The 25,417-nt window shown below is 42.6% G+C and overlaps 1 protein-coding gene across 1 annotated transcript in view; it reads right to left on the reverse strand.

Moving 5' to 3' along the window:
• Nucleotides 1-25,067, reverse strand: part of LOC311113749 (inactive rhomboid protein 2-like) — a 55,374-nt gene extending 30,307 nt beyond the window's left edge. Inside the window, exons 1-7 of the mRNA XM_084157051.1 lie at nucleotides 24,949-25,067; nucleotides 21,924-22,090; nucleotides 10,330-10,491; nucleotides 8,601-8,749; nucleotides 7,718-7,922; nucleotides 4,972-5,184; nucleotides 4,472-4,600 (exon numbers count right to left, since the gene is read on the reverse strand). Coding sequence (XP_084013177.1) covers nucleotides 4,472-4,600; nucleotides 4,972-5,184; nucleotides 7,718-7,922; nucleotides 8,601-8,749; nucleotides 10,330-10,479 — 846 coding nt within the window. The 5' untranslated portion in view covers nucleotides 10,480-10,491; nucleotides 21,924-22,090; nucleotides 24,949-25,067. The remainder of the gene's footprint in view (nucleotides 1-4,471; nucleotides 4,601-4,971; nucleotides 5,185-7,717; nucleotides 7,923-8,600; nucleotides 8,750-10,329; nucleotides 10,492-21,923; nucleotides 22,091-24,948) is intronic.
• Nucleotides 25,068-25,417: the final 350 nt, after the last annotated feature.

Below are 25,417 nucleotides of genomic sequence, written 5' to 3' on the forward strand. Positions count from 1 at the left end.
AGAGAGACATATAGAAGAGACAGAGAGAGACATATAGAAGAGACAGAGAGAGACATATGGAAGAGACAGAGAGATATATATATAGAAGAGACAGAGAGATATATATATAGAAGAGACAGACAGATATATAGAAGAGACAGAGATATATAGAAGAGACAGAGAGAGACATATAGAAGAGACAGACAGAGACATATAGAAGAGACAGAGAGAGACATATAGAAGAGAGACATAGAAGAGTCAGACAGATTTATAGAAGAGACATAGAAGAGACAGAGAGATATATAGAAGAGACAGAGACATATAGAAGAGACAGACAGATATATAGAAGAGACAGAGAGAGACATATAGAAGAGACAGAGAGAGACATATAGAAGAGACAGACAGATATATAGAAGAGACAGAGAGAGACATATAGAAGAGACAGACAGATATATAGAAGAGACAGAGAGAGACATATAGAAGAGAGAGAAATATATAGAAGAGACAGAGAGACATATGGAAGAGACAGAGAGAGACATATAGAAGAGACAGAGAGAGACATATAGAAGAGACAGACAGACATATAGAAGAGACAGAGAGACATATAGAAGAGACAGAGAGACATATAGAAGAGACAGAGAGAGACATATAGAAAAGACAGACAGATATATAGAAGAGACAGAGAGAGACATATAGAAGAGACAGACAGATATATAGAAGAGACAGAGAGAGACATATAGAAGAGAGAGAAATATATAGAAGAGACAGAGAGACATATGGAAGAGACAGAGAGAGACATATAGAAGAGACAGAGAGACATATAGAAAAGACAGACAGATATATAGAAGAGAGAGAGAGACATATAGAAGAGACAGACAGATATATAGAAGAGACAGAGAGAGACATATAGAAGAGAGAGAAATATATAGAAGAGACAGAGAGACATATGGAAGAGACAGAGAGAGACATATAGAAGAGACAGAGAGAGACATATAGAAGAGACAGAGAGAGACATATATAAGAGACAGACAGACATATAGAAGAGACAGACAGACATATGGAAGAGACAGAGAGAGACATATAGAAGAGACAGACAGATATATAGAAGAGACAGAGAGACATATAGAAGAGACAGAGAGAGAGATATAGAAGAGACAGAGAGAGACATATAGAAGAGAGACAGAGAGACATAGAAGAGACATAGAAGAGACAGAGATATATATGGAAGAGACAGAGAGAGACATATAGAAGAGACAGAGAGAGACATATGGAAGAGACAGAGAGAGACATATAGAAGAGACAGAGAGAGACATATAGAAGAGACAGAGAGAGACATATGGAAGAGACAGAGAGATATATAGAAGAGACACAGAGACATATAGAAGAGACAGACAGATATATAGAAGAGACAGAGAGACAAATAGAAGAGACAGAGAGACATATAGAAGAGACAGAGAGATATATAGAAGAGACATACATATATATATAGAAGAGACAGAGAGAGACATATAGAAGAGACAGAGATATATATATAGAAGAGAGAGAGAGACATATAGAAAAGACAGACAGATATATAGAAGAGACAGAGAGAGACATATAGAAAAGACAGAGAGAGACATATGGAAGAGACAGAGAGAGACATATAGAAGAGACAGACATATAGAAGAGACAGAGAGAGACATATAGAAAAGACAGACAGATATATAGAAGAGACAGAGAGAGACATATAGAAAAGACAGACAGATATATAGAAGAGACAGAGAGAGACATATAGAAAAGACAGACAGATATATAGAAGAGACAGAGAGAGACATATAGAAGAGACAGAGCGATATATAGAAGAGACAGAGGGAGACATATAGAAGAGACAGAGCGATATATAGAAGAGACAGAGAGAGACATATAGAAGAGACAGACAGATATGGAAACTCAGCAAAAAAATAAACATCCCTTTTTCAGGACCCTGTCTTTCAAAGATAATTCGTAAAAATCTAAATCACTTCACAGATCTTCATTGTAAAGGGTTTAAACACTGTTTCCCATGCTTGTTCAATGAACCATAAACAATTAATGAACATGCACTTGTGGAACGGTCGTTAAGACACTAACAGCTTACAGACGGCAGGCAATTAAGGTCACAGTTATGAAAACTTAGGACACTAAAGAGGCCTTTCTACCGACTCTGAAAAACACCAAAAGAAAGATGCCCAGGGTCCCTGCTCATCTGTGTGAATGTGCCTTAGGCATGCTGCAAGGAGGCATGAGGACTGCAGATGTGGCCAGGGCAATAAATTGCAATGTCCATACTGTGAGACGCCTAAGACAGCGCTACAGGGAGACAGGACGGACAGCTGTCGTCCTCGCAGTGGCAGGCCACGTGTAACAACACCTGCACAGGATCGGTACATCCGAACATCACACCTGCGGGACAGGTACAGGATGGCAACAACAACTGCCCGAGTTACACCAGGAACGCACAATCCCTCCATCAGAGCTCAGACTATCCGCAATAGGCTGAGAGAGGCTGGACTGAGGGCTTGTAGGCCTGTTGTAAGGCAGGTCCTCACCAGACATCACCGGCAACAACGTCGCCTATGGGCACAAACACACCGTTGCTGGACCAGACAGGACTGGCAAAAAGTGCTCTTCACTGACGAGTCGCGGTTTTGTCTCACAAGGGGTGATGGTCGGATTCACGTTTATCATTGTAGGAATGAGCGTTACACCGAGGCCTGTACTCTGGAGAGAAATCAATTTGGAGGTGGAGGGTCCGTCATGGTCTGGGGCGGTGTGTCACAGCATCATCGGGCTGAGCTTGTTGTCATTGCAGGCGATCTCAACGCTGTGTGTTACAGGGAAGACATCCTCCTCCCTCATGTGGTACCCTTCCTGCAGGCTCATCCTGACATGCCCCTCCAACATGACAATGCCACCAGCCATACTGCTCGTTCTGTGCATGATTTCCTGCAAGACAGGAATGTCAGTGTTTTGCCATGGCCAGCGAAGAGCCCGGATCTCAATACATTGAGCACGTCTGGGACCTGTTGGATCGGAGGGTGAGGGCTAGGGCCATTCCCCCCAGAAATGTCCAGGAACTTGCAGGTGCCTTGGTGTAAGAGTGGGGTAACATCTCACAGCAAGAACTGGCAAATCTGGTGCAGTCCATGAGGAAGAGATGCACTGCAGTACTTAATGCAGCTGGTGGCCACACCAGATACTGACTGTTCCTTTTGATTTTGACCCTTTTGATCTTTGTTCAGGGACACATTATTTCATTTCTGTTAGTCACATGTCTGTGGAACTTGTTCAGTTTATGTCTTAGTTGCTGAATCTTGTTATGTTCATACAAATATTTACACATGTTAAGTTTGCTGAAAATAAATGCAGTTGAAATTGAGAGGACATTTATTTTTTTGCTGAGTTTAGAAGAGCAGGACAGAGATGTATAGAAGAAACAGACAGGGATATATAGAAGAGACAGAGAGAGACATAAGAGACAGAGAGAGACATATAGAAGAGACAGACAGATTTAAAGAAGAGACCGACAGAGAGACATATAGAAGAGACCGACAGAGAGACATATAGAAGAGACAGACACATATAGATGAGACAGACAGAGACATCTAGAAGAGACAAATATATAGAAGAGACAGACAGATATATATAGAAGAGACAGACAGAGACATATAGAAGAGACAGAGAGAGACATATAGAAGAGACAGAGAGAGACAGATGTATAGAAGAGACAGACAGAGACATATAGAAGAGACAGACAGAGACATAGAAGAGACAGAGAGAGACATATAGAAGAGACAGAGAGAGACATATAGAAGAGACAGAGAGAGACATATAGAAGAGACAGACAGAGATTTATAGAAGAGACAGAGACATCTAGAAGAGACAGATATATAGAAGAGACAGACATATATATATAGAAGAGACAAACAGATATACATATAGAAGAGACAGACAGAGATATATAGAAGAGAAAGAGAGAGAGAGATTTATAGAAGAGACAGACAGATTTATAGAAGAGAGAGATATATATAGAAGAGACAGAGAGAGACATGTAGAAGAGACAGACAGAGACATATAGAAGAGACAGAGAGAGACATATAGAAGAGACAGACATATAGAAGAGACAGAGAGAGAGATATATAGAGACAGACAGAGATATATAGAAGAGACAGACAGAGACATATAGAAGAGACAGACAGATATAGAGACAGAGAGAGACATATAGAAGAGACAGAGAGAGATATAGAGACATATAGAAGAGACAGAGAGGGGAAAAGACAGAGACTGAGAACTAATACAAACAAAAACATGCAGATGGAGGCAGCGAAAGAGGAGAGAGAAAGGAGACAGACTGAGGCACACGGAGAGATAGAAAAAACAAAAAGAGACTGAGAAAGCAAGAGAAGAACAGACATGGAGAGACAGAAAAGCAAGAGAAGGACACAGAGAGAAAAGGTAGATAGAGTATCATTACCTTGCTGAAGAACACAGACTCGTGAGTGTCTGCTGAGTCCACAGTGTCCTCCTCCAGCCAGCTGGGCCGGGCGAAGCTCCGCCGGGGGAAACTACGACCTGTCTGGGAGCCCACTAGACCTGAACGACCCTGAAACAGACACACAACCAGGACGTTAGTGGGACAACAACGACTAGCATGTGAGGAGAGACAACTCAAATATGACTGTGATGTACAGTACAACATACACAGATCAACAAAGTCTTTTAAGGGCAAAATCTGTATTTATGACAGGCACGTAGATACACGTACGCAAAACCATCAAATATTCATCTGTACAGCTGTTCCTTATAAATGCATGTCAAAAGTGCTTAACAGCAACACACATGCACACACTCAAACGTAATCTAGTTTCCACTAACAATCCCCAGTGATGATCAGGTTGGAGGCGGCACAGATGCAACCCCATCCACACACATCCATGCACACACTTCACCTAACGTTCCCCAGTGCCCACTCACCCTGAGTAGGTTGGATGCTGCTCGTATACTCATGCGGGCTACAGACTCCCTCTTGCGTCGGGGCAGGCGGGCGTAGTTCCCGGAGCGCTGGGAGGTGAAGGAGGAAAGGGAGGTGAACCCCGGGGTGACGGGTCCCGTGTGGGGGGTACGGGGAGGACGGTCCGTCTCATCCGGGTAGCGGAACGCTCGCCCCCGCGCTAGGGGGTCCACAATCTGGGGGGAAGCGAAAAAGAGGAGGACAGACATGTTCATGTTGATTAAACAGAAATAAACAATAAAATAATTAACTGTCACATCATTAGCTTCATCACAAAAAAGCTACATTGTAATGCTGAAATCCTCAAATGGTGACATTTCTGCTAGCTGGAGGAAACTAAAGCAGGAAAACATTGCATTCTACAAGAGTTGACACAGAATTACATTGACAGCTCTACATAAAAGCGTTACTGATGTCACAATGACATTCACACAGCAATAATCCATCTACTAGGAGTGTTCGAAGTTTGCATGTCTGTGTGTGTGTGTGTGCGTTTGCGTGTGAGAGTGTGTGTGTGTGTTTGCGTCTGTGTGTGTAGAGGTGTCAGTCAGCGTGAGTGTGTTAGAGAGAATGTAGACGCTTGTTCTGAAGTCTTACCCGACTCTTCATAGGAGATGACAGAGAGCAAAAGAGAAGGATGAACAACAAGAAAGAAAGATTTAGAGAGAGAGAGAGAGAGAGAGAGAGAGAGAGAGAGAGAGAGAGAGAGAGAGAGAGAGAGAGAGAGAGAGAGAGAGAGAGAGAGAGAGAGAGAGAGAGAGAGAGAGAGAGAGAGAGAGAGAGAGAGAGAGAGAGAGAGAGAGAGAGAGAGAGAGAGAAATAAGGGGGCAGAGAGTGACAGACAAAAAGAGAGAGAAAGAGAGAGAGTCGTGGAGACATATAAGCACCCAGGAGTGAGTGGGTGTGTCAGAGTCGGTGGAGGAGAGCGGAGTGTGTGGGGGCTAACAGACACACTGGCTGAGGCTCTGATGTAGCCTACCTCCTGCCATCATGGTGCCACACTCTGCATTATTTATGCCAGGCAGAGGGTGCACTTCACTTCCCCCTGAGTGGCACTACTGCCGCCTTTCCTCCACCTGCTCTCTATGATTTCTCCATTCTGAGTAGAGGTCCAAAGTGGAGTCTAATCTGATGTCTGACTCCGAGACAAATGATGATGGTTGTTGATGATAGCGTCTTGTTAGGTAAAGTTGATTTGATGGTGCAACAAATACAGTAGCCCCGTCTAGAAACAATCCCTATCCCTCACTCCCTGGGCACTTCATGTAGATCAAAAAATATGCATATAGTAGTATCTTTACTTGCCTCTTATACAGTGCATTCATAAAGTATTCAGACCCGTCTACTTTTTCCACATTTTGTTACGTTACAGCCTTATTCTCAAATGGATTGAAAAAAAAAAATGTCCTCATCAATTTACACACAATACCCCATAATGACAAAGTCAAAACAGGTTTTTTGACATTTTTGCAAATGTATTAAAAATGTAAATATGAAATATCTTATTTACATAACTATTCAGACATTTGCTATGAGACTCAAAATTGAGCTCAGGTGCATCCTGTTTCCATTGATCATCCTTGAGTGGTTTCTTCAACTTGAGTCCACCTGTGGTAAATTCAATTGGATTGGACAAGATTTGGCAAGGCACACCCCTGTCTATATAAGGTCCCACAGTTGACAGTGCATGTCAGAGAAATAAAACAAGCCATGAGGTCGAAGGAATTGTCCATAGAGCTCCGAGACAGGATTGTGTCGAGGCACAGATCTGGGGAAGGGTACCAAAAAATGTCTGCAACATTGAAGGTCCCTAAGAACACAGTGGCCAAGATTCTTCCTAGAGCTGGCCGCCCGGCCAAACTGAGCAAATCGGGGGAGAAGGGCATTGGTCAGGGAGGTGACCAAGAACCTGATGGTCACTCTGACAAAGCTCTAGAATTCCTCTGTGGAGATGAGAGAACCTTCCAGAAGGACAACCATCTCTGCAGCTCTCTACCAATCAGGCCTTTATGATAGAGTGGCCAGATGGAAGCCATTCCTCAGTAAAAGGCACATGATAGCCCGCTTGGAGTTTGCCAAAAAGGCACCTAAAGGACTCAGACCTTGAGAAACAGGTTCACCTTCCAACAGGACAACGACCCTAAGCACACAGCCAAGACAACGCAGGAGTGGCTTCGGGACAAGTCTCCGAATGTCCTTGAGTGGCCCAGCCAGAGCCCGGACTTGAACCTGATCGAACATCTCTGGAGAGACCTGAAACTAGCTGTGCAGCGAAGCTCCCTGTCCAACCTGACAGAGCTTGAGAGGATCTGTAGAGAAGAATGGGAGAAACTCCCCAAATACAGGTGTGCCAAACTTGTAGCGTCATACCCAAGAAGACTCGAGGCTGTAATCGCAGCCAATGGTGCTTCAGCAAAGTACTGAGTAAAGGGTCTGAATACTTATGTAAATGTGATATTTAAGTTTATTATTTTTTATAAATTTGCAAAAATGTATAAAGAAACTGTTTTTGCTTTGTCATTATGGTGTATTGTGTGTAGATTGATGAGGGAAAAACGTTATTTAATCAATTTTAGAATAAGGCTGTAACAAAATGTGGAAAAAGTCAAGGGGTCTGAATACTTTCCGAATGCACTGTACCTATCCAGTTCTGTCAGACCTAGGGGCTAGGAGTGGTCTCCATATGTATGTGTGTGTTCGGTAGCCTACCTTGGGCATCTTGTTTGCGGCGGGTGAGTCCAGGCCCTGGTCCATGCTGACGGGGAGCTCTGGCTCTCTGTACTGGGCCTTGAGCTTGCCGTAGCGCTGGCTGCAGTGGCGCAGACTCTTCTTCTGCCATAGCTGCTGCTTGGTCTCACAGTTCTCACCCACCCCGAACCAACCTGCTGCTTGGGCTGTAGCTTGGGCTGTACCCCTGGAGGACGGGGAGGGAGAGAGAGGGTATTGGAAGAGGGAGAGAGAGAGGGAAGGGGAAAGAGGAGAGAAAGGAGGGAGAGAGGAAGGAAGGAAGGGGTAAACCAAAGAAAGGAGGGAGGGAGGGAGGGAGGAATACCGAAGAGAGATGAGAGAGACAGCGAGGGTTAAAAGAGAGAGGGAGGGGGGAGGAGAGAATACAACTTGATTATGTCCAACATTCCAAACAGTCATAAAAGGAAATCCCCCGCTGTATGTCCCCCCCACCCACCACCACCACCCCCCAATTCTCAGAACCCATTGGATGAGAAAGCCAGAGGTCCCTCCCCTCTGACCTTCTTCTCCAATGGGGTTTGAGAAAGAGGCCAGGAGAGAGGATGTGAGGAGTAATATTGATTCTCCCACTGTCTTTTCTCTTTCTCTTTCGTTTCTCTCTCTGCCACCATCTGTTAATCTACAGTCTCTTTCCACAACCCCAACCTCTTTTAATCTTATCATACAGTACCTTCCCTGTCTTTTCACCCTCTTCCCTCTTTCTTCATCTTCCTCCTTTCTCACCCACTACCCCTAAAATCCTCCTATGCCCCCTATCAGATTTTCTTCTGCCCTCCATTAGTTTCTTCATCCCTTCCCTTATATCTTCCCTCTCTCTTTCCACTCCCCCCCCCAGCCCACTTACTTGCGTATGCTCTGAGACAGGGAGGTCTGTCTGTAGAAGGCTGCCCTCCTGTCCCCAGCAGAGTGACCTCCACCCCCATCAGTACCACTGTCAGACAGAGGACTGGCCTGCTGCAGGCTCTCACTCTTCTTCAGGGATGAACGCAGGGGCTGGACAGGGGAGAGAGCAGAGGGACTACTGAGCATAATCCTAGCTCAGAGAGTCAGTATACTGTAGGCCATGAAAATAAAGGGCACTCAAAATGGATTGGCTGAATTTAAATGGAATTCACGCCATCACTGGTATACTACTGGGCTAAATCTTCACTTGGGGTGTGTGAATAATTTGAAGATCGTGTAAATCATGCATTACTGTCAATGGAACATTTGGAAGGGGATGCGTGTTAAGAGCATTATTTATTTTGTATGATTCAGCCCACAGCGTTCCATTGACTTTAGTGAGGGATTACAGCTATCTGCTTTAGCTCAGATCAATCAACTTATTCCAAAACAGAAGTATAAGAAAAGCAAAGTAAGGAGTTTTATTTATGCATAAATCATTTTTCACTTTGTTAGAAAACAAAGAAGTGATACTAAGGAACCACCAAATCATCCTAAAGCTTAGTATTTTTCCATTAGACTAACGTCTTATACTTCAAAAGTGGAGACTTGGGCATTTGTTTTTGTAATGTTCTTTCATTTTGTATGGCACGTTCTTTCAAAACCCCATTCCCGTCTTTAACAGTGACTTGGATAAAGACTTGTCGAGTCACTGTGACGTTAATTGAGTATTGTGAGAGCCATATGTGCTGCCTGTGTGTGAACCAGCAGGGGGTGTGCTTAGCTAGCCAGCCAGCCACCAGAGGCTCTTTGTTGGGGAAACCCCTGTGTACTGACAGTGCTCACACACATACACACACGTAGACGCACACACACACAAATTAATGAGTACACGCACACGCACACACTTGTGTTCTCACACATGCACTCTCCCTCACACACACACCCACCCACACACTCTCTGCAGGCATACCCCTAACACTGATGACTTTTGACAAGTAATGGTGCAGGGAGTGCTTAATGCTTGATGGAGCAGATCATTTGGGGCAAAATAACCACTTAATCTGAAGGAGTCCCCCAGGGTGTGCCAGACAGTTAAGACAAGAGAAGTGAGTTAAACAGGACAATGGATAATTGGACCCAAAAACTGGCTAATGTGACTACATTAGATTAGATTTTAAAATTACTGATTACGAGTCTTATAGGGAAAACATTTCTGGATTTTGGGGGCAATTTTGTCCAAATCAGAAAAAACAACCTGCCCCTATTTATAAAACCCAAAATGTAAAGACAGGAATGTTAACAGGGCCTATCTCAGCTTTGTTATAGAGTAGCTAGTCGTGACTGACCGTGCAACACTAGCATGAGTGGACTGGGGGGGGGGACCCTGGTTGGGATATGGATGGCCCAGTGCCCATAGACACCAGCAGATGTCCCAAATGCCATACTTCCCCCCAATGAAATGACATACCTATATGAAGGAAAGGGAGACAGCATGCTCCTCTATAGTAAAAAGTGTTTCAGTTGGGGGCTGAAACTCTGACTATACTACCAACTGTAGAAGTTTGCATGCCAATTCTTCCCTTTCCTATTGAAATGGCCCTTCATCAGAGCCTCAACTGCCATTTTCCAAGTAGACACCATGTTGGCATAACAGGGGTCAAAATGGAAAGAGCAGGTCAAAGTGGTACCTGCTTGACCGTTTCAGTTCTCTCTTCAACCCTCTCTTCTTCCTCTGGGGCAGGGATGGCTATGACCAGACTGGGCGGCTTCTTGCTCTTCAACCGGCTGTCTGATTGGCTGCTGTTAGGAGAAGGCTCCTCCCCTTCCTGTGACTGCATCCTATCTGAGTTCTGAGGGCAAACGAGAGTAAAATTGATTAATGGCATGTTGAGAAATAATCTTCTTCAAAGACAAAAACTTGCATTTCTTATTTCTTTCTTCAAAAATAGATGAGAAACCAGCTGTGATCCCTTCTTTCCATTCCTTACAACTCTCAGATCCCCTCTATTTCTCAGTAGCATACAACTTCCACTTTCATTCACAACTTACGCAAATGTGGTTCCATTTACAAAGAAAAGCCAAACAACACTGACAGGGACTTTGAACCATTCAGGAACTAATTGAAGTAGCTACTTTAACACAAACATATTAGCCAAATGACAAATTACTAGAGGAACTCCTATCTGCAACAAGGAAGGACACATCGCCCTGCTGAAATAACCTTTTGCATGTGTATAGGGAAGGGAAACCACTGGATTTGAATACCACCCTTTTTGCTGAAGCTTCGTTTTCCATGTAAAAGCCTATCAGCTAAACCATACCAAACACAAAGCAGCCCGCCACAGCATACCCGACTGCAGCGCATTCTGACCCCAGCGGTCCCAACACCATAAAATCCAATGCCTGGACATCTCCATCTAACTTTCCTCAGAACTCTACATATATAGGCTAAACAATATATACTGTATGTGCACATTGGGCATGCTACTGTGTCTTAAATACACACGCTATATGTAGACTGGGTCAGTGGATCAAGCTGGAAAGTAACCCTATATGATAACTCCGTCACAACACAGGCATAACACTTGTCTCATTCCCCAGGGTAGTGTTCATTAGACACCAAATAAAAGAAAATGGACTGAAACAGGGAGGGATTACCAGGTTTTGGCCAATAAACGCTCATTCTTGTTTTCTGTTGCAAAGCGTTTTCAAACATTTTCCTTTGCATGCCCTAATGAACAAGACCCAGCAATGTGAGAGGATGGGAGCCTGGCACACTAGCCTCACTCTTGGGTAACAGTCGCTGACCGGCACTACGTAAACAATATCCATATCACTGGGGCCCAGTAGGTGCCTTTTCCGCCACATACAGTACATAACAATATCTATTGAAGGAAAACATTGACTGCCTTTCCAATCAAACATGTATTTGAAAAACAGCAGGTGTTTTTTCCATGTTCATTTGATGCGATCCTGGTCAAGACCCCAAAGATCTGTTACATTAGCAACCCTGTGTATTAGCAACACTTCTATGCAATTTAGTAACAGCACACAAACACTTGTCCGTCTACTAGTACCATCATTCTTATTTGACATGCAATTAGTTAAGGGTTCTTGTGGGCCGCTACACTGAATGAGTTAACAATAGGTTTTCTGTAGGGACTGTGACCTCATCTCTAGGACGCCAGCCAGTCATTGATAGAAGCATCATGGTATGAGCTTGAATGAATGCATGGTGTCAGGTTAAGTTGACACTGAGGTGACTGAGACAATAGCTTGTTACTTGGCAGTGCTAGTGGGGGTGTAGGCTCCAACATGTCATTCATAGAAAGTTGCACCCGCTGGGACACATTTTTAGAGAGATCACTAGCATTCAAATTCTCTCTATCTATCTATCTATACATACACACACCCCTACAGTGAGGGGAAAAAGTATTTGATCCCCTGCTGATTTTGTACGTTTGCCCACTGACAAAGAAATGATCAGTCTATAATTTTAATGGTAGGTTTATTTGAACAGTGAGAGACAGAATAACAACAAAAAAATCAAGAAAAACGCATGTCAAAAATGTTATAAATTGATTTGCATTTTAATGAGGGAAATAAGTATTTGAACCCCTCTCAAATCAGAAAGATTTCTGGCTCCCAGGTGTCTTTTATACAGGTAACGAGCTGAGATTAAGAGCACACTCTTAAAGGGAGTGCTCCTAATCTCAGTTTGTTACCTGTATAAAAAGACACCTGTCCACAGAAGCAATCAATTAATCAGATTCCAAACTCTCCACCATGGCCAAGACCAAAGAGCTCTCCAAGGATGTCAGGGACAAGATTGTAGACCTACACAAGGCTGGAATGGGCTACAAGACCATTGCCAAGCAGCTTGGTGAGAAGGTGACAACAGTTGGTGCGATTATTCGCAAATGGAAGAAACACAAAATAACTGTCAATCTCCCTCGGCCTGGGGCTCCATGCAAGATCTCACCTCGTGGAGTTGCAATGATCATGAGAACGGTGAGGAATCAGCCCAGAACTACACGGGAGGATCTTGTCAATGATCTCAAGGCAGCTGGGACCATAGTCACCAAGAAAATAATTGGTAACATACTACGCCGTGAAGGACTGAAATCCTGCAGCGCCCGCAAGGTCCCCCTGCTCAAGAAAGCACATATACAGGCCCGTCTGAAGTTTGCCAATGAACATCTGAATGATTCAGAGGAGAACTGGGTGAAAGTGTTGTGGTCAGATGAGACCAAAATGGAGCTCTTTGGCATCAACTCAACTCGCCGTGTTTGGAGGAGGAGGAATGCTGCCTATGACCCCAAGAACACCATCCCCACCATCAAACATGGAGGTGGAAACATTATGCGTTGGGGGTGTTTTTCTGCTAAGGGGACAGGACAACTTCACCGCATCAAAGGGACGATGGACAGGGCCATGTACCGTCAAATCTTGGGTGAGAACCTCCTTCCCTCAGCCAGGGCATTGAAAATGGGTTGTGGATGGGTATTCCAGCATGACAATGACCCAAAACACACGGCCAAAGCAACAAAGGAGTGGCTCAAGAAGAAGCACATTAAGGTCCTGGAGTGGCCTTGCCAGTCTCCAGACCTTAATCCCATAGAAAATCTGTGGAGGGAGCTGAAGGTTCGAGTTGCCAAACGTCAGCCTCGAAACCTTAATGTCTTGGAGAAGATCTGCAAAGAGGAGTGGAACAAAATCCCTCCTGAGATGTGTGCAAACCTGGTGACCAACTACAAGAAACGTCTGACCTCTGTGATTGCCAACAAGGGTTTTGCCACCAAGTACTAAGTCATGTTTTGCAGAGGGGTCAAATACTTATTTCCCTCATTAAAATGCAAATCAATTTATAACATTTTTGACATGCGTTTTTCTGGATTTTTTGTTGTTATTCTGTCTCTCACTGTTCAAATAAACCTACCATTAAAATTATAGACTGATCATGTCTTTTTCAGTGGGCAAACGTACAAAATCAGCAGGGGATCAAATACTTTTTTCCCCCTCACTGTATGTATTTATTTGGTTAGTGAAGCTAAAAAAAAATATTTGGCTCTATACTCCAGCATTTTGGATTTGAGATCAAATGTTTTAAATGAGGCAACAGTACAGAATGTAAGCTTTTATTTGAGGGTATTTTCATACATATCTTTTTTACCGTTTAGAAATGAAAGCACTTCATGCATCTAGATCTGTTATTAGGACAAATTCACTTAGTGTATTAAAGTAAAGTAGTCAAAATGTTAGTATTTGGTCCCATATTCCTAGCACGCAATGATTACATCAAGCTTGTGACTACAAACATGTTGGATGCATTTGCTGTTTGTTTTGGTTGTGTTTCAGATTATGTTTCCCCAATAGAAATGAATGGTAAATAATGTATTGTGTCATTTTTGGAGTCACTTTTATTGTAAATAAGAATACAATATTTTCTAAGCACTTCTCCATTAATGTGGATGCTACAATGATTACGGATAATCATGAATGAATCGTGAATAATGATGAGTGAGAAAGTTACAGAGGCATAAATATCATACCCCCACCCCCCCAAAATGCTAACCTCCCCCGTTATTGGTCATGGTGAGAGGTTAGCATGTCTTGGGGGTATGATCTTTGTGCCTGTAACTTTCTCTCACATCATTATTCATTCATGATTATATTACACTGTTTGACCTTAGGCAGCCTGAAAAACACTTAGACGGCCTGCCCAAGCATTTTCTATGCAGAAAAATCCATGTAAAAAGACCCTCCAGCAAAGCAACCGTCTTAAATTTAGTCCTGCCATGATTAATGGACTGACTGACTGCAGAGCCATGTGCACAGGAAGACCATCATGAAGTGTTTACATCCAGTAATACCATACAGCAACTATCTCTGAAAGCCATCTTGGGTCCCTCATCTTTAATGAGATGTTACTTAAGGACCACAACAGAACTAAGTAATCAACTTTTGTGTTTACCCTCGATGATTCTTAATCAAGTGCATAATTTTGTATGTGTACCTTTAAATGATCAAATAAACTAAACTTAACTAAAATGACATTCAATATCAGTACATAAGCCTACCTTTCTTATATGCTCAAGGCCACAACCATCATCATGAGCATGCCTTCCTGTCCCAGGCTTCAAGTCTCCATTAGAAATCATAATCGGCCTCTGGACCCACTCAGAGCTCAATTAGTCCTCACTCTTCAAGCTTTTTGCATTGTGTCATTGTATATTTCCATAGGCAAGTAAAGGCAAGACTGCAATATTCCTATAGCGGTATTCTCCCTGGCCATACATGTCCATTATGTAGTCTAGTCAAGGTCTTGAAGCCTTTGAGTTGCTATACATCAATAGAAAGGGCCTTGGTGTCAGCGTCAGGAACGGCAGCGGCAGGGAAATTTGACACCAGTCAAGTCAATGGCAATCAAGTCTGTGGCTGTGGGAGCAGAATAGTACGGAGACTGGTTGGGGGGTGGGATAACTATTATGTGTTCCTATGGGACCGGATCAGGCCCACACCCTCTCACATAATGAAATATCCAAGGCTTTCACTAATGGAGGGGTTTTAACAGTGTGGTTCCGGGCTTCAGTGGCAGACAGTTACTAACCGCACAGTCTGTCAATGTGGAGAATGCTTTTATAGTTTCCATCGGGAGACAGTCAGGGAGTGAGTCAGGGTGTTGTTGTTTTGATAGAGTGGAGAGCGAGAGCGAGAGATCGGTCTCATTGTTGACATTGTTTCACTCCACAGCCAAAATAAATATAAGGAGATTACCGAGCAACATAGAGGTGATTTTCAGGCAATACTGGAACATTTAGCATCATCATCTTCAGTCCACTGGGGAAACAACAGCTCTAGGACTATGAGGGATTTCCTCTCAGGGGGGAACTTTTGTGTTGTTGCACATTCAGATTTACCCAATCGTTAGAGAGTGAGTGAGAAACATAATAGTAGCTACTAGCTGGTGGCATAAGGGTATGTTTTCTTGATCATTATTGAACATTTGTAATAATTAATAACTGTAGGTGGGAGTCCAGAGGGAGTCTCACTCACACAGTAGTCTGGGAATATTAAATGTGAAAACACAGCCCATGGCTTCCACAGTAACTCCCAGCACACTGAGCACTGTACTGTAACTCCCGATGGTCTATGGCACTGCATCACAGTGCTAGCTGTGCCACTAAAGATCCTGGTTCGAATGGCCCAGCGTCGTCCAGGGTAGGGGAGGGAATGGCCGGCAGGGATGTAGCTCAGTTGGTGGAGCATGGCGTTTGCAACGCCAGAGTTGTGGGTTCGATTCCCACGGGGGGCCAGTATGAAAAATAAAAAAATAATGTATGCACTCACTAACTGTAAGTCGCTCTGGATAAGAGCGTCTGCTAAATCACTAAAATGTAAAAATGTACTGTAGATTGTTAGTTCACAGTCTCTCACTCCCTCTCTGCCACTCAAATATCCTAAGTGAGTGTGAACTTGGGCTGTTACGGTGACCGTATTACCGCCACACCAGCGGTCACCAGTCAAATTCCAAGTGACCATTTAGTCACGGTAATTAGGCTTCTGATGGTCATTAGTAGCCTGCCAAACTTGTTAACTGCCTGGTACTCAGCACTCTATTGTCCCTCTAATCACTCTACCATCAATGCAAATGTAATCGAAAATCGAATCAAACACTTCATGAGAGCCCATGTTGCGCAACATTTCTATAGGCTATGCAATTGTGTGAGAAAACAGAGTGATGGCCTCTATTAAAAAGAGGAGGATCCCATCAGCTTTCTATAGGCTAGGCCTAGTATATTTATTTCTCAACTTTCCTAATATTAAGCACATTGCTTCTCTTTACAACAGGAGTTTAGCCTATCTGGCTGGCATGAAAATGAACCACGGGAAAAGCGTCCTCCATTCGCTATTTAAGTGCATAGATGACATGTATTTTTTCCCCCTGCTTCGAGACAGGTGCATGAAATGGTCCATTTTAAATCAAAACAAATTTCACACATATATTATTTAGTACACTATGGGTCAAAAGTTTTAGAACACCTACTCATTCAAAGGTTTTCTATATTTTTACTATTTTCTACATTGTAGAATAATAGTGAAGACATCAAAACTATGAAATAACACATATGGAATCATGTAGTAACCAAAAAAAGTGTTAAACAAATCAAAATATACTTTATATTTGAGATTCTTCAAATAGCCACCCTTTGCCTTGATGACAGTTTTGTACACTCTTGGCATTCTCTCAACCAGCTTCACCTGGAATGCTTTTCCAACACTCTTGAAGGAGTTCCCACATATGCTGAGCACTTGTTGGCTGCTTTTCCTTCACTCTGCCGTCCGACTCATCCCAAACAATCTCAATTTGGTTGAGGTCGGGGAATTGTGGAGGCCAGGTCATCTGATGCAGCAATCCATCACTCTCCTTCTTGGTAAAATAGCCCTTACACAGCCTGGAGGTGTGTTGGGTCATTGTGCTGTTGAAAAACAAAATGATAGTCCCACTAAGCCCAAACCAGATGGGATGGCGTATCACTGCAGAATGCTGTGGTAGCTTTGCTGGTTAAGTGTGCCTTGAATTCTAAATAAATCACAGACAGTGTCACCAGCAAAGCACCCCCACACCATAACACCTCCTCCTCCATGCTTTACGGTGGGAAATACACATGCAGAGATCATCCATTCACCCATACCGAGTCTCACAAAGACACAGAGGTTGGAACCAAATATCTCCAATTTGGACTCCAGACCAAAGGACAAGCAGGTCTCTTCTTATTATTGGTGTCCTTTAGTCGTGGTTTCTTTGCAGCAATTCGACCATGAAGGCCTGATTCACAGTCTCCTCTGAACAGTTGATGTTGAGATGTGTCTGTTACTTGAACTCTGAAGCATTTATTTGGCTGCAATTTCTGATGCTGGTAACTCAAATGAACTTATCCTCTGCAGCAGAGGTAACTCTGGGTCTTCCATTCCTGTGGCGGTCCTCATGAGAGCCAGTTTCATCATAGCGCTTGATGGTTTTTGCGACTGCACTTCAAGAAACTTTCAAAGTTCTTGAAATGTTCCGTATTGACTGACCTTCATGTCTTAAAGTAATGATGGACTGTCATTTCCCTTTGCTTATTTGAGCCGTTCTTGACATAATATGGATTTGGTATTTTACCAAATAGGGCTAGCTTCTGTATACCACCCCTTCCTTGTCACAACACAACTGATTGGCTCAAACGCATTAAGAAGGAAAGAAATTCAAAAAATTAACTTTTAAGAAGGCATACCTGTTAATTGAAATGCATTCCAGGTGGTTGAGAGAATGCCAAGAGTGTGCAAAGCTGTCATCGAGGCAAAGGGTGGCTATTTGAAGAATCTCAAACATAAAATATATTTTGATTTGTTTAACACTTGTTTGGTTACTACATGATTCCATATGTGTTATTTCATAATTTTGATGTCTTCACTATTACTCTACAAATGTAGAAAATAGTTTAAAAAAAGTAAAGACAAGATTAAATCAAGAATAGTCTGATGGGTGACAATATTAGGCTATCACTTGTGAATTATATATTATCACTTGTGAATGATGTCCAGCATAAGGCGAGAAACAATGCCTTTTTTGTGTGACTTTTTCTAAATCATAGTCGCACACCTCATGTAGCCTAGCCCATGGGCCTATATGTTTTGATAAGGTTTGTATCACAACTAAAGTAGCCAATTAACTTCTTAAAATTAAGCACATTAATCCGCTTTACAAGGGGTGTAGTGCCTAACAGGCATACATAAGCATAGTGTGAGTTTCATGTTTGGGGAAGATAATTTAACATAAAAATTCACCTTTATAATGAAAGCACTACATCGCATTCGCAATCGCATTTGTGGTCACTTTTGATAATGGTGTTTTCCGCTAATGGAACATTTGCGCTTATAGCCTACTGCCGTGTGCGCATTGCTGCGCTTATAATGTGAAGAAATAGCCTAATAGTTCATCAACATTTTAAGCTAAACGTTCTGATCTGTTGCATCAGCCTCATTTCGTAAACAATTTTTGGGATGCTAGTGGTTGTATTAATTTTGGATCTATCGCATCCCACAACTGTCCCAGACTATGTTTGGAATATTTATTTCTCGCACAGAATAGGTCAACATTTGTACTATGGGGGATAGTAGATTGACATAGGCTAGTGCTTTTGCTGTTCATTAGGCCTACTCATCTTGTTTGCTGACGAAAAGTAAATGTGGACATTTCTTCCCATCTTCAATATGCACCTCGGAATTGGATAAGTTGCGGTTGCGTCTCCAATGGGTGTGTCTTCACTTGTAGCCTGTGAGAAAGTCCCAATCACGTGATGGAGAGCCATGTGAGTGAGAGGTGCTTCAGAGCACATAGCGTTCAGGGAGAAGGGAATTATTATGGGATGCCACTGGGAAATTCGAGGCATTATCAAGTGCTTGTCAAATTGTGAATGAGAGACTGATGAACTGTGTACAGCCTGTGCAAAAAACAAAGCATGCCTTTCAAGCGTCATGCTCAACTTTTTTCAAATCATCATTAAAGTCGCATCATGCAGCCTTACAATGTATAAAAAATCTAAACATATAGCCCAACATTTGTAGAACAACTAAAGTTACATTAATAACTAAATTAAGCATACAGGAGTACCCATTTCTTTGTTAACCGCTCAACACAGAATAGCCACATGTGCGCACTCCCTCAAATATCCTTTCTATTTTATTCAGCTTTGTTCAATTATATTCCTTATACTATAAAATAACGCCACGGAATTCTAAGCAAACCTTGTCTGCTAAATGAACTAGCGTAGCCCACAGCCATATGGCATAGCCAGATCAGGACAGCTCAAGAGTATGCTATTATGTTCTTCTGAAACAGACTACACTTTCTTCATATCATGTTTCTTTAGACCTGTCTAAAATAAATAATGGATTTATTGTGAAGGTGTAGGCTATATTACATGGACTCACTAGACTAAAATGTAGATGTTCCAAAGGACTGCATCAGTGGCTTGTAGGCTATGTGTGGAAGCCAGGAGATGCTAAATGTGTTTATGTTAATTAACGTGAGACCGGCATATATTTGCTTGACAATCACCGGCAGACAAAATTTTATAACCGCCACAGCCGTAGTGGGAACCAAAATACAGTGTCACAGTCGTCTTGAAAGAGAAAACACAGCTGATGATATACACTGAGTGTACAAAACATTAAGAACACCTTCCTAACATTTATTTGCACCCCCTTTTGCCCTCAGAACAGCCTCAATTCTTCGGGCATGGACTGTCAAAAGCGTTCCACATGGATGCTGGCCCATGTTGACTTCAATGCTTCCCACAGTTGGGTGGTGGACAATTCTTGATACACACCGGAAACTGTTGAGCGTGAAAAACCCAGCAGCGTTGCATTTCTTGACACACACAGGTGCGCCTGGCTACATTCACCATACATTCACCATATTCACCGTACACATACACAATCCATGTCTCAATTGTCTCAAGGCTTAAAAATAATCGTTTAACCTGTCTCCTCCCCTTCATCTACACTGATTGAAGTGACATCAATAATGGATCATAGCTTTCACCTGGTCAGTCTATGTCATGGAAAAAGCAGGTATTCTTAATGTTTTGTACACTCTAATTCCAAGTCCCAGCCCAGTCACACATCCCAGTAGTGAGTCACAAACGTGTAGTGACATACCCAGGGTGACAACCATTGTGCTCCTATCACGACTACTGTATCACTAGCTTCCACACTCCCAGTCTCTCTCTCCACCCCCTCTCTCTGTGTACTTCAAGCCACTCAAGAAATCTAAGCCATCTGTCCACTTCTTACATTGGGGCCACTGTTGAGAGTGGGGCTCTTGAAGATGACATGATTGAGAGCAGGGTCATCTTCATTAGGACACGCACCGGGAAACATTTTGCAACGGAAAACTAAAATGATGGTTTCTTATGGGACAAGCACCAGGTAGTCCTACCCTGTTTCAGTCTGGTTTATTTTGTTTGGTGCCTAATGAACATGACCCTGGCCTTAAGTCATTAGCAGATTAGCGTCAATCAGTGGAGGCTGCGGAGGGGAGACCGGCTCATAATAACGTCTGGAACGGCGCAAATGGAATGGCATCAAACACATAGAAACCATGTGTTTCATGTATTTGATACCATTCCACACATTCAGCTCCAGCTATCACCACGAGCCCGTCCTCCCCAATTAAGGTGCCACCAACCTCCTGTGGCGTCAATGCTTCATTTCCATCCTTGGTGTTTGGTGCCACCGTGTGTTCCTGTATGAGTGTGTGTGTGTGTCCTCCTGCGAAAATGAGTGTCTGTCACCAAGCCCCTATAGTCCACAGAGTGCTGCTGCTGCGTGTTATCGTGACGCCAAGCACCCCTTTACCCCTACCTACATGTACAAATTACCCCGACTAACCTGTACCCCCGCACATTGACTCGGTACCCCTTGTATATAGCCTCGTTATTGTTATTTTATTGTGTTACTTTGTTGTTGTTTTTTTGTACTTTTTAAAAATGGTGTAAATATTTTATGAAATCTATTTTCTTAAAACTGCATTGTTGGTTAAGGGCTCGTAAGTAAGCATTTCACGGTAAGGTCTACACCTGTGAGCTGCCACCTCACACCGTAGCCCTGGTCACAGGCAGACAGGAATGTGCTCTTTCAGAAATGTTTAGGTTTGGTTGCCACCGGTGATAGCTAGTTACAGTCAGAAGTGGTAATGGCCTAGAACCCAGTTCCCAAACATAGATAAAGGCAAGGGCAGTTGGTGTCATGTTTCACTTTCTGTCATAGGCTTCAATGTTGAACAGTTCGGCCCAAGTACAGTACATCCTGGGTGAGTTTAGCTACATGGCTACATGCTTAAGCGCGTCAGGTGCCATTTAACCTTCCTTTGTGTTCTACGCTAAGACTCTCTAAGACTAGATACCTATGCAGAAGTTTCACTTTTTGCTGTGAAATACATGACAACATCCACTGAAGAATATACTGTAGCTTCAATGGCATCTTGTGCAGAGCTGTACAGTACAGATATGCTCAGCATTCTCAGCTGTACAATATACATCCATTGTTCTCCATCACTGCTTCAATATGAACACTAACTCCTCACACATAACATACACATTTCAAAAGAGTAGGAAACACAGCTGTTTCAAACAAATAACAGAAATGAAGCCAGTTAAATACTGTACCAGCACATATTTTCTCACTTGACATAATTCTCACACATTTGGAGCTGTGGAACAGCGTTCACACTTACTGCTCGACTCGCCACCAGAAATGGGTGTTGCCTGACGATCGGTCTCTGTTACCTCCGACCACTCGCAGCAGGACGAAAGAGGAAGAGTCCTTCAGATGATTGCCTCATCACCACATCCTGTGACCAGCAACATCCTCCATCTTCTCTACCACCCTGATTAGTTCAACCTGAAAGAGCATTTGAACCACAAGTCAGAACATTGTAGATAAATACCCACCAAGAACTTTGAGAGACTCGAGATCATGACAAATGTCAGACTTCAATAGATTTCAAAAGGACTTGTGTGAATTGTGCAATATGTCAATAGCATTGATGGTGTAATTGGCAATTGCATGTGCATGGATGAACAAGCAAGAACAGTAATCTCTTCATACCAGGAGGAGAATTAATCGAATGGTGTAGGAAAGTGACTTCAGAATGCATCAATACATCAGTGTAGCTACTGAAAACACCCCCTCACTCGTCAACCTAACCACAATGTGTGTGGTAATTACATTGCTCAAAGGGCTAGTTCTTTTCTTGTGACCAAACAGTTTAAGAAGTTGAATAACTTTTGTTGAAAAATACAGTAGTAGGCTAGGTCATCTGATCTCAAATCTATGAGACCCTCTGTCATTTTGAGCAATTGAAAGCTTCTCAGAGAAACTAGAGAATTATTGTGAAAGATTCATCACAGTATTCTTGGATAGTGTTCTACTGTAGCTGAAAACCGAATCTGCACTTCCCAGAGCATGCATGCAGGACCAAACTTGCAATGGCGGGAAGCTTACTACAAATACCACAGCTCAAAACACCTCTACCGAGACCCCTAGCTGCCTTCAAGGGCCGTGAATATTTTGCATACACAGAGACACTGAGCTCAACAGGGTTACCTTTCAAACTGGATCCAACATGGACAGTGCTGATATTTCCCAGTTGCACAGCATGTCATGTTTTTTGGCTTGTCGTGGGTGCAACTGCATTAGAGCGCAGTACAGCACAAGGAGGAAGCCAGCCATCTAGACAGCCAGCCTCCAGACTGTGGAATGCGTCACTGGCTCACTCTCAGCAGATGAGAGCGATCTGAAGAAGACACAGCGGGATACTACGAGTCTGTGACACACATTCCGCCAATATTCGCAGACATTTCAGTCAGATCCCTTCCTGGATCAGCGTGCATGAATTAGAAAATGGATTAAGCTTTGAACTTCCGATGCTCTGATGTTTATGAGAATCACATTTAATGTCAAAGTCCCACTACCTCAGCAGCCTTGCTTCCCTTCAGGTTGAGGTTTAGGCCCTTTTCCTGTGTCGTGTCGAAGCAAAGATTGATGCGTCAGACAGTATGGAAGTTGAATTGGCATGACCATGACGTAGCAGGAAAAAATCCCAATGAGCCCACAGATACTACTGGGATGAGGCGTGTCGCTAGGAGAGAGTCAAGGCTCTGCTTTCTGGCAGGCATGTTGTGGCACAACAGCTGAGAACTGGAGCAGAAACCTAGGAGGGGCCGGGGGGGTTGCAATCATGACTCCATAGAATCCAAGGGGGAGGAAAGACAGAATGAACGACTGTAGGCCTGAATAGTCATTCTCCAGGTTACCATCCAACCATTTAATGCAGATGAATTACCTGATGAATGCATTCAGTTGTACAACTGACTAGGCATCTTCCTTTCCTTTTCTAAATGTTTGCTAATCTGGAAAACCAACCTTGTTTCTGATTCCCAGTGCAGTCAACCATGGCCATTTGACTTTTTCTGTTTTCCTACTAGCATTTACATAGGTTACATTTCACTCCACTACACCTTGTTAGCTTGACAGCAGGTGCACTTGTGGTGTAACAGAATTAACAGTTAAAGACTACTGATGCAGGTGTTGTGGATCAGTGGTTGCTTATCAACATTATATTCTTTGTTCCCTCTGAAATACACTACAGTATGCATAGTTCAAAAGGAAGAGATCTGTAAAACTCCATTGTTTAAAACATGGATGAATAAAAGAGCACTAATGATACAGACATTTCAAAGTTAGGCCTACAATATACAATCCATTCCTCAGTAGGGCAGGCTATCTTGAACTACTTATCTGCAGATTTCTACCAGTTTCTCAGCACTGCAACAATGGTTGCATAATTTTATAGACTGCATTAAAACGATATTTGAGCATTTTCATAAAGATATAATATTAATATCACATATTACTTTCTCACTATTTAACCCTATAAGAAACGTTAACTCATGTACATTAATCTTCCAGTTCAGTCAGTGACTGTGGCAAACATCTATCAAAAAGGCATGTAATTCATTGCACCGTAAACTAATATCATAACTTTGGCAACAAGATAAGAAAAATATGTAGCAACTATTTAACAATGTTGAACTACATAACGTTACTTAGTTACAGTGAGGCTGCATAATTAAGCAAGTCGTTGCCAAGTCCAGTAGTAGCCTACATTACTAGGCTACATGTACATGAACTAAAGCTTAGTGACATTTCATGTATCCATAACAAAAACATTTTTTAAACAGGTCAACAAAATTATACAAAAAAATTGTTTCCTTACCGAATTTCAATAAAAACGATACTGTATCCTGTCGTGTCAACAAACCAAACCCTCCCACATTTTCTGGAAAAGTGGGAAACCAACCGGAGTTGTAACGTGAGGACAGTTAGCGGGCGTTTGACGGAAGTTGAACGAAGGTTGTGTGAAAATGGAATTGACACATTTTCCTTCAGTGAATTATTTTTCCCGGGCAGCGCAACAATGGAATATGAATAGTATGTTTTCACCTTTTACCTGCGCGCGTGCCATGATATCGTTTGCGGTCCTTTGATGATTCCAATTCCAATGTTCAAATAGTTAAATTACTTTATAATTCATTGACTATAATTCATGTGACTTCCTCACGCCTACAATTTTCCTATTGTTTCGCTGTCTGAAACTCCATTAAGAGGACTGGTAAAAACCACACATTGTGCTCACTCGATCATAAACACATTTTGAAAAAACTATTAAATATTGGAAAAGAAAATAGGCTACTCACCTTTATGGAAAAATATGTTACTTTCATCAATGTAACTCAAAACAAGATACAATTTTTGTTCCTAACATTCATACAATGTAGCACCAACGTGTTACTTTCCTTCTCTCTCCAAATATCCTGATTGCGACTCTCAGGCGAAGGTGGGCGGAGTTAATACTAGACAGGCCTAACCTATCTGATAAATGACAGACACACATAGAAGTCAAGAATGGTTTAGTAATAATATTAATATAGTCCAGTTATGTCCGCCGTTGATGGGCTTGTAATAGTTTTATATATTTTGGTTGTTTGCATGCTTGTGTTTGTGAAAGGGCATAAATATAACTTGATAATAATGCTCTTTGAGTCCCGAAGCTTGACACCCCTAAATGACGCAATAAGGGAGACATGAGACTTTCCCAGCAAAAACAATCCCTCCCCAAAATGCTAAAGAAAACTAACATGAAAGTAACCCGTCTTGCTATAGTTA

This window comes from Coregonus lavaretus, assembly GCF_964263955.1.
Source record: "Coregonus lavaretus genome assembly, chromosome: 40".
NCBI classification, from domain to species: Eukaryota; Metazoa; Chordata; class Actinopteri; order Salmoniformes; family Salmonidae; genus Coregonus; species Coregonus lavaretus.